Consider the following 10,023-nt stretch of genomic DNA (forward strand, 5'->3'; position numbering starts at 1 on the left):
GTGGGCTGTCCTGAGGCATTGCCTAAAGAGGTGACACCTGGAGGCCAATGCTGACAGCACTCCCAGGAGCTGGGAGCAAATCCTTTCCTGAAGGGGGAGACAGGTGGCACATTACTGTGACTCCATAGGGTAAAACATAGAGATAGCTACTGATATTATTAATAATATTATTATCGAGTTCTGAAGGTCTAGAGGGAACTGTGGAGTGTAAGGAGCATAAAGAAGACAGAACATATCTAATACAGGACATATCCAGATCCTTTAAAAAGTTGTATCTAAAATATATTATAGTTAACATCAACCTTATTACGATTAAATTTTCCTTTTGATTCTGAGTTGAAAAAGCAGAAAACAAACAGGATGGTGAAAAGTCTGGAAATGATGTCACAGATTAAGGATTTAAGGGGCGGGGAATCAATGAAAACACAACGCTCAGAGAAGATGGTGCTAATCATTGTGTTGAAGGCTTGTTCTCTCCAGAAGTCTTTTTTTTTTTTTTTTTTTTGACAGAGAGAGAGACAGCCAGCGAGAGAGGGAACACAAGCAGGGGGAGTGGGAGAGGAAGAAGCAGGCTCCCAGCAGAGGAGCCCGATGTGGGGCTAGATCCTATAACACCAGGATCACACCCTGAGCCGAAGGCAGACGCCCAACGACTGAGCCACCCAGGCGCTCCTCTCTCCAGAAGTCTTACTCAGTCTCCAAGGCCCACCTTCATACTGGTTAACACAGTGCCTCCCACATTGCTAGTGTTCAGCTGTGTTCTTTAAAAGGAAGGAAAGGAAGGGGGGCCGGTAGCTCTAGGGCCCATGAGAGAAAGTTTTAAGGAAGTAAATTGTCGAAGAATTAAAGCTATTCAAAGGGAAATAAGCTGCTGGGGATAGCCTCTGCTTCCACCGAAAGGACCTAGTAAGCCTTTATTCCACTGGAAGCAAAGACTTGATACTCATTTAAATACATTGTACAGGGGTGCCTGGGTGGCTCAGTCATTAAGGGTCTGCCTTCAGCTCAGGGCATGATCCCAGTGTTCTGGGATCGAGCCCCACATCAGGCTCCTCTTCTAGGAGCCTGCTTCTTCCTCTCCCACTCCCCCTGCTTGTGTTCCCTCTCTTGCTGGCTGTCTCTGTCAAATTAAATAAATAAATAAATAATAAATAAATAAATACATTGCACAGAACATTCTGCATTAAGAGGGAGGAAGAGATTATTCTGGCTAAACTTTAACAATATTTACAAGTATATGACTATGATTTAAAGTGCTCAGTGACTTTGGGATGGCCCTAGATATTTAATCAACTGTGATGTAAATGAAATATGCGAACTTTGGATTTTTGTAATGTAGATTTTATAATAAAGTTTGAATTTCTGGTTTTTAAAGTTTGGCTTTCTTAAATTTTTCACACTTTTAATTTAGCTGCTGGCTTTTGCAAAGAATTTGAATGTAGAATTCAGTTTGGAGGCAGAAAGAATGATTCATGGCTATTATCTAGCTAGTCGAAGAATCAGAACAGATTCTGTAAGTGGATCAAAACTGTCATCATCTGCATTAAAATACTTGTAGGTATTCAATCTAAAATTTTAAAGCCAGTATTGACTTTTAAATGATGTGTTTAATTAACTTATTTATGTTTCACTTGTTTCTTTCTTTCTTTGATTGCTAGTTGGTTGGTTTATAATTTACCTTATTCCAAAAGATTTTAAGGTGATACAATTCCTTTTGTTATATTGTTACATCATTTGAACCTCCAATACTTGTTTTCATGAAATTATTTTTTTATTGGAACCTCTGTATGAAATGCGTCTAAGTAAAGTGCACTGACTTCAAATGCAAATGATTATTTTTTTAAATGTGGCTTTTTTACATTCCAAGTATTTTTTAGTTGAACCTAGAAAAAACTCTTAAGTACATTGTTCCCTGTACTTTAAAATCCCTTAATAGACTCATCTATTATTGTTCCTTGAAAAGTTATTTTAAAAAACTAATTTTTATTGTAAAAGTAAAGTATGGACACAGTAAAAGAAAAGTCCAAAATGATGAGTGAGGTGTCCAGCTAACCTACCCATTGCTGTCCCACTCTCTAGAGGGATAATCACTGTTAACAGTTTTTGTGTATTCTTCCAAAAATTATCCATTCAAATACTAGTGTGTACAACATATGTAATTTAAATATATGATGTATGTTAAATACATACTTTATTTGAGAATGTTATATATTTTTAGACGAATATGTTACTTAAGCATAGTATATGTATAGACGGTCCCCGACTTAGGATGGTTCTACTTACGATTTTTCAACTTCATAATGGTGTGAAAATGTACCCATTTAGTAGGAATCATACTTTGAATTTTGAATTTCTGTCTTTTTTCCGGCTAACATATACAGTAGGATACTCTCTCCTACTGGGCCGCAGCAGGGGGCTGTAGCTCCCAGTCAGCCACAAGATTAAAAGAGTAGACAACTGGTACACAGACAACCACTCTATATCCATGCAGCCATTCTGTGGTTCACTTTCAGTGCAGTATGCAATAAATTATGTGAGATAGTCAATACTTCATTATAAAATTGGCTTTGTTTAGATGACTTTGCCCAACTGTAGGCTAACATAAGTATTTTCAGCATGTTTAAGGTAGACTAGGGTAAGCTATGTTTGGTATGTTAGGCGTATTAAGTGCATTTTTGACTTATGATATATTCAGTTTACAGTGGGTTTATTGGGATGTAAACCCACTGCAAGTTGAGAAAGATCTAAATATAAATATCTGTATATTCATATGAATAGATATTTTCCTTTTGCCCAAATGGAATCATGCATGGTTTACATATTATATTATAATACTATCAGACCAGAAGGAGTTACCTTTTTCTGTTTTAATAGCTGCATTATAGTTTTACTGTATTCCAGTGTGGCTGTACCACAATTTAAACAGTCCCCTATTGATAAACCATTACTTCATTTGATATAAATTAATGTGTAATTTCAAACAAATCATGAAGTAGGACCAAGAGTAAAATAATCTATTAAATAAATAAATATCTTGTTATAACTGCAATATAAAATAAGTGAAGGACTGGCAGGAAATGTCAGATATAGGTCTACAAGAGATAAATATGTTTGGTTAACTTTCTTAGCTGTATATTTATCTTCATAGAGCTAAAAAAATTGCTGAAGATAAGAGAAGATAGAAATCAACTGTGATGTTTTAAAATGGTGAACAGAATTTTGTAACGTTTTCCATTTTCTAAAGGAATATTTAAAATACTCAAATTAGGGATGCCTGGCTGGCTCAGTTCGTGAACCATGCAACTCTTGATCTTGGGATCATGAGTTCAAGCCCCACTGGGCATGGAGCCTACTGAAAAAAAATTTTTTTTTAAAATAATAAAATAAAATTCTCAAATCAATACTCAAAGCCTTGAAAATCCTATTTTCTCATTTTTTCCCCTCTGTAGCAAAAAGATATTTATTTAAACTCATATAGCCTCGGTTTACATTTGACTATATTGATCCAAAAATAAAGCAGAATTAAATTTAATGTGATAACTCTACTTCTTCCAACTGTAGAAATAAACACTAGAGGTGGAGATGGAGTTTATGAAATAGCAAAGTAAATGAACTCAGAAGAGTCATAAATTTTAAATGTTTCTCCTGCTTCTATAGACAGGTACTTAATAACACCATCCTTGCTTTTCTAGAGTAGAGCGGAATAATACTCTCTTCTCTTTCCCTGAAAGGCTTTTTACATATTCTGTTGCGGTCGACATTTTTAAAGGAAGTTTAGGTGAGGGCATTAGAAACATGATAGTCAAATTTGAAAATAAACATCTCTGGAGAGATCTCCATAGACTCAAATGATGATCTTGGTCTAACTAAGTATGAATGGATAAGAAAAGGTTGATGTCTTAATATGAAAAGACTGGAGATTTCATTCTTTTTATGTTTAATATGGGTAAACAGTGTAATATGGCTGTTAATAATACTGTGAATTCAGGTTGTATTAGTAGAATATAGTATCTAGAGTAAAAAGATGCTAGTTCTGCCTTATCTCTACATTGCTGGTTAAATCACCCCTTTCGTACTGTACTAAAAAGGAATATTAACCAAATCTGATCATGAGGAAAGTAGCCAGAATGGTGAAGGGCCTGAAAATTATGTCTTATGACATATTAAAAGAGCTAGGAATATTTTATCTCAGAGAAAAGAAAACATAGGGCAACTAGGAAGGTTGTCTTTGAATATTTGAAGAGCTGTCATATTTAAGAAGTATCAGGCTTCTTTTATAATCGCAGAAAACAGAACCAGGGACCAGTGGGTAGAAATTTCAGTGAAACCAATTTCAGCTTAAATTTATATAATCTTTGTGGGTGAGTCCCAAAACTTACAAATGCTTTATTTGAAATCATAATCGGAGCCCGATGCTGGGCTAGATCCCAGCATGCTGGGATCGTGACCTGAGCCCAAGGCAGACGCTTGAATTATTATTGTCCCCATTTTATACCTGCTTCAAAAATAAAAAAAATCCCAGGAAGTATATGATCTATAGGAAGTCACACAGCTAGTAAATTCTAAAGACTTAGCCCAGGTTTTCTGATTTCCAAGTTCAGCAATCATTCAAACACATTACCTATGCCTAATGAGAGCTTGAGGGAGATTTTTTAGGTAATCAAAGATTAGTTTAAAATAAAAAAATAAAAACTGGATTCCTAGTGAGCCCTAAGAAAAGTTCAAAGGAGACTGGAAAATAAGTGGCCTGGGATATTGTAGAGAAAATGCAATTATCTGTTGGGAGTCTGAACTTTAAGGTCTCTTCCAAAACTAAAATTTCAAGATTCTATGAGGACTTTAAATAGATAAAGAACTGGAAGAAAACATCAAAGATATCTGTAAGAGATATTTAGTTAGGTTAATTTTCCCAACTGTGTATTTATCTGAACAGAACTTGGGGAAGAGGGTGTAGAATAATAAAAATAAAGATAAGCCGGGGTGGAAACCAAGCCTTTGATAACAAGTGAAGATATTTGCTTGTTCTGGAATAGGCTGTTGAACTTGGTAGGAAAAACATGCTTGGAAAAGAAACTAAATTTTTTAAAGTAAAAATATGCTGGTCTTTAAGGTATGGCTTATGTACACATATGTCTTGGTTTGTTCCTGCCAAAGTATATATTATCTTTATAATATCAACATATTTTGATTAGCATCAGTGTTCTTTTTCAGAGTTTCCCTAGCTGAAGCCCATGCTCGACTGAACTTAAGGAATAAAGTGCTTAAAGAAGATGCACTAATTGCAGTCTTATTATTTGAAACATCTCTCACACTGAAATATGGTAATCTATTAATTTGTTAATGGTCACTATGAATAATTATGTTTAAATATTCTTAGTGTTTCTTTTTGTTGTTGTTGTTAAAGATGTTATTTATTTATTTGACAGAGAGAGAGGCAGCCAGAGAGGGAACACAAGCAGGGGGAGTGGGAGAGGGAGAAGCAGGCTTCCTGCTGAGCAGGGAGCCCGATGCGGGGCTTGATCTCAGAATGCTGGGATCATGACCTGAGCCCAAGGCAGATGCTTAACAACTGAGCCACCCCTAAATATTCTTAGTCTGTTAAAATGAAATGTTATATATATTTTGAATATTATTTTAAAGAATAATAAATTTTTATCAGGTAAGGCCTGTTTGAATTTGAACACTTACTAATTGTTTATAGGTAGTATCATCTATTAAGTTCCTTGTTGTGCATGATTGCTTGGATATTTAAACTTTTGCAACACTTACAGAATTCTGAAAAACCATGTGCTTAATACAACACATGAAGTGATTTTAAATTCATCTTCCTTTTTAAATAACGTACAACGTTCAATTGTTAAGCAGTCCCCCTCAATGGAGTTAGGCACATAGCCAAAGAAAATGTGATCATCTGGCATCACCACCTTACTGAATTGCTAGCTATAATAATCCTGTGACTATAGCATTTAATTATTTGAAATGAATTTGAGCTTATGGTTTTGCTAATAAAAAACATAAAAGAGCTCTTATGGTAAGAGTAAAGAGAGTTATTCTCACAAAGGTCTTTATTGCATTGAATGAGACATTAATTTGATAAAATATTACCATCCTTGAAACCAAACTTTGGTTCCAGCCTTGGGACTTAAAGAATGTGTTAACACTGGCTTTCCTGTGTGTATATGTTCAGTGCTTAAATTTGCCTTAAATTCAATTTATATGCTCATAACTTTGCAAAGATTCATTAGAACATTAGAACTTTGTTGTATACTTATCTAAGTCGAGCATTCTTAACCTGGGATTCATGAATACTTAGAAAGTTCTAGGGGCTTGTGAATCTCTAAATTCTATAAAATTTTTTATGTGTATGTGCTTTACACCTTTTTGCTTAGAGAAATGAATGATAAGTTTTATGAAGTAGGTCTTATAGGTTCATGGTCCCCAGGAAAAGTTAATTATCCTGAATTAATTTAATGTACTAAAAGAGAAAAACATTGGTTAACCAACCAATACTAAATAAGAGGAATGATATAAAAATATTTTTATTTTTAATTTGCTTTATCATTTATTTTCTTTTTTTTAATTTTTTTTTTTTAATAAGTAATTTCTACACCCAGCTTGGGTCTCAAACTTACAACCCCGAGATCAGGAGTCCGTGCTCTACTGACGGAGCCAGGCAGGTGTCCCTATCTTTTACAATATTCTTACTCTGTACTTAAAAGCATTCTTGATAAAAACTAACACATTTTTTTAATGTACTGTAACAAAAAATTGCTGCCAATTTTACTATGGTATGCCATCAAAATTGTTAAGACACAACTAGAGGAGTGCCTGGGTGGCTCAGTCGATTAAGCGGCTGTCTTCGGCTCAGGTCATGATCCTAGAGTCCTGGGATAGAGCCCCGCATCAGGTTCCCCACTCAGTGGGAAGTCTGCTTCTCCTTCTCCCTCTGCTCCTCCCCTCTCCATCTGCTCTCTCTCTCAAATAAAAAATCCTAAAAAAGACACAACTAAATTCCAATAAGAAGACAAAAATGTGTGTCTTTGAACTTAAAAACTATGGTATAATAATATTAAGGACTCCTGTATTAGAATATGGCAATTTTCACTTGGTAACCATTTTGTCAAGACTTTCTTGAAGCATTTAAGAAAGCATTTGCTGAGGAAAATAAACCTGTGAAAATTTTTTTCTTTAGTTACTTTTTGTTTTCATAATGAATTTGTTAGGTATATTGATTTTGTGTATTTATTTGGGAGAGAGAGACAGAGAGCAGGAGAGAGAGAGAGAGAGCAAGCACAAACCAGGGCAGGGGGGAGGGCAACAGGCAGAGGGAGAGGGAGACTTGGGGCTTGACCCCAGGACCCCTGAGATCATGACCTGAGCCAAAGGCAGATGCTTGAGCAACTGAGCCACCCAGGGGCTCCGGATTTTTAAATCTTAAGCAAAAAACAATGTTAAGACCTCCTTAAATGTTACTTTAAACATAGTAGGACATTGAAAACAAAAAAGGGGGGAAGAACATAGCAGGAAATTGATCCCTACTCAGGGACATTTTTCTTAGATACAAAAACCAATAGGTTGTACTCATGAACTAGATTTAGAAGCTGGGACAGAGGGCAGAGGGAAGAATTAAGGAAAAATCCGAACCTTCTGCCTTGAGCAATGAGTGGATCATAGTGCTCTTTGCCAAGGCTAGGAAAAAAAGAGAAAAAGGGTTGGGAGAAAAACAAGTGATAGAAGTTTGAGGCATCCTTCAGAGATACCAATAGACAGATACAAGAATCTGGAGTTTAGATGAGAGTTCTAATTCAGAAATTTAATTTGGGAACCATCAGCACGGAGATGGTACTCATAGCCATGGAATGGATGAAATCACCTGAAATCACCTAGACAGAGACTATACTAAGAACTCCAAGGACTGCCCTTGAAGAATTCCAATGGGGTTGAGGAGGAGGAACTAACAAAGGAGACTGAGAAGTAGCAGCTAAAATGTAGAAGGAAACTCACGTGTAGTTATAGAAGATTAGATTTGGCTATCTAGGGGATATGTTGATCAGAGCCACCCCAGTGGAGTGAGATTTGGGTGGGATAAGAAGTGAGGATATGGAAATAGCACACATCGACAACTTTGAGATGTTTGACTATAAAGATGAGGAAGAAAAATAGGGTATTAGCTGGAGAAGAATGTGTGGTCCAAGAAACAATTTTTTTTTAAAGATTTTATTTATTTATTCGACAGAGAGACAGCAGCAGCAGCAGAGGGAGAGGGAGAAGCAGACTACCTGCTGAGCAGGGAGCCAGATGCAGGACTCTGATCCCAGGATATTGGGATCATGACCTGAGTCGAAGGCAGATGCTTAACCGACTGAGCCACCCAGGCAACCCAGGATTTTTTTTTTTTTTTAAAGAATAAATAGATCTATGATGTGCAATAGAGAGTAAACTAATGATGCTGTAGAATCGGGGGAAGATCAAAGTAGTAAAATCCTTAAAAATGTGAGAGAGTATGGGATCTAGAGCACATGTGAAGGTATTGGCCTCTAATAGAAAAATCAGTTCATTTTATAGGAGAGAAGACAAATGGATACAGAATCAGGCCTGTAGATTTGTTCACATACTCTGTACAAGGTCATCAGCTAAAAACAAAACAGTTAAGGAGAGAAGATTGGAATATAATCATCTCATTGTGGTGGACAGAAGAACAGTTGTTCTAGACAAACCCAGCAGGGTTGTCTGGCAGTGCAAGTGCCCATCCAGTTGAGGTTTCTGTGATTCATTTAAAGTGAACCAAGAAATGCCAATTAGGTGATTTTCTGCTTAGCAGCCTGAGTGCAGGCATAGAGCAAATGGTTGGGTTCATGCAGAGTTGAGGTTTTGATAGGCGAGTGTGACAGAGTGTTGCAGAGGGGCAAGGGAGTTGGGGGCCTGGCTTAGGAGAGATTCTTAAATAGGTTAAAGGAGGGAAGTGAATTGAAGGAAGCTGATTAGAGGCCTTGGAGATAAAAGACCTGGTAGCTGGAAGTACGAGAGGTAGTGTAGGGAAGGGGGACATTTGAACTAATGGTGTTGAAGTAAGTTTTGGTGATACCAGTTTCCTGTGACTTTCCTATGCATAGTGGAAGTAGAGGGGGAAAGGTCAAGACAGGGGGTCTGGAGTTAAACGAGTAATTCACATGGAAGTTGCTGAATGGCAAGATATTAGGGAAGAGAGGAAGATTGTGAGCCATGTGCTGAAAACTGGGTGATGACTTTACCATGGAAGGGAAAGTGTAAGCCCAGGTGGCACCGGGCATTAGAAGAAAGAGTTTTATTCAGAGGAAGGCAGGGGTGAGAATGGTCTGGTAGCTGCAAAGGGGCAGCAAGTTAGGCACTGTCTCTGTCTTGTGATACTAAGGTATGAGGTGTTTTGAGAAAAAGCAGCTTCACCTGAGAGAGCCACAGGGAAGAAAGCAGTGTTCTCAAGGGACAGCAAAGATTCAGCTAAGATAAAGGGAGTAGTAAAGGGAGTAGTCACAGAAGTCTGAGGCTACGTAAGTGTTTACTGATGACAGCTCTAGGAAGAGAGGCACTGTCTGTTTGACTAGCATCTGTACACCTGGGCAGTCATAGTGTAGGTACTCATTCAGTGACTCAACAATGAAAACAGCTTCACTCCTACAGTAATAGCCGAAGTTTTTTTTTTCTTTTAAATTGTGGTAAAATATATATAACATTTACTATCTTAACCATTTTTAAATGTATAATTCAGTGGTGTTAAGTACATTCACATTGTTGCCACCATCCATCTCTATAATCTTTTCATTTTCCCAAACTGAAACTCTGTACCCATTAAACAGTAACTACCCAATCTCCCCTTCCCCCGGGCCCTGGCAAACACCATTCTTTCTATTATTATAAATTTGACTTCTCTATGTACCTTATATAAATGGAATCCTCTGTTTGTCCTATTTTGTCCTGCTTACTTCACTTAGTATAATGTCAAGGTTTATCCATGTTGTAGCATGCAGAATTTCTTTCTTGTTCAAG

The 10,023-nt window shown here is 36.9% G+C and overlaps 1 protein-coding gene across 1 annotated transcript in view; it reads left to right on the plus strand.

The window, feature by feature from the left end:
- Window positions 1-10,023, plus strand: part of MCMDC2 (minichromosome maintenance domain containing 2) — a 29,856-nt gene that overhangs the window by 18,120 nt on the left and 1,713 nt on the right. Inside the window, exons 12-13 of the mRNA XM_026516392.4 lie at window positions 1,412-1,554; window positions 5,212-5,321. Of these exons, the coding sequence (XP_026372177.2) occupies window positions 1,412-1,554; window positions 5,212-5,321 (253 nt within the window). The remainder of the gene's footprint in view (window positions 1-1,411; window positions 1,555-5,211; window positions 5,322-10,023) is intronic.

Source organism: Ursus arctos, unplaced genomic scaffold (genome assembly GCF_023065955.2).
Source record: "Ursus arctos isolate Adak ecotype North America unplaced genomic scaffold, UrsArc2.0 scaffold_6, whole genome shotgun sequence".
NCBI lineage: Eukaryota > Metazoa > Chordata > Mammalia > Carnivora > Ursidae > Ursus > Ursus arctos.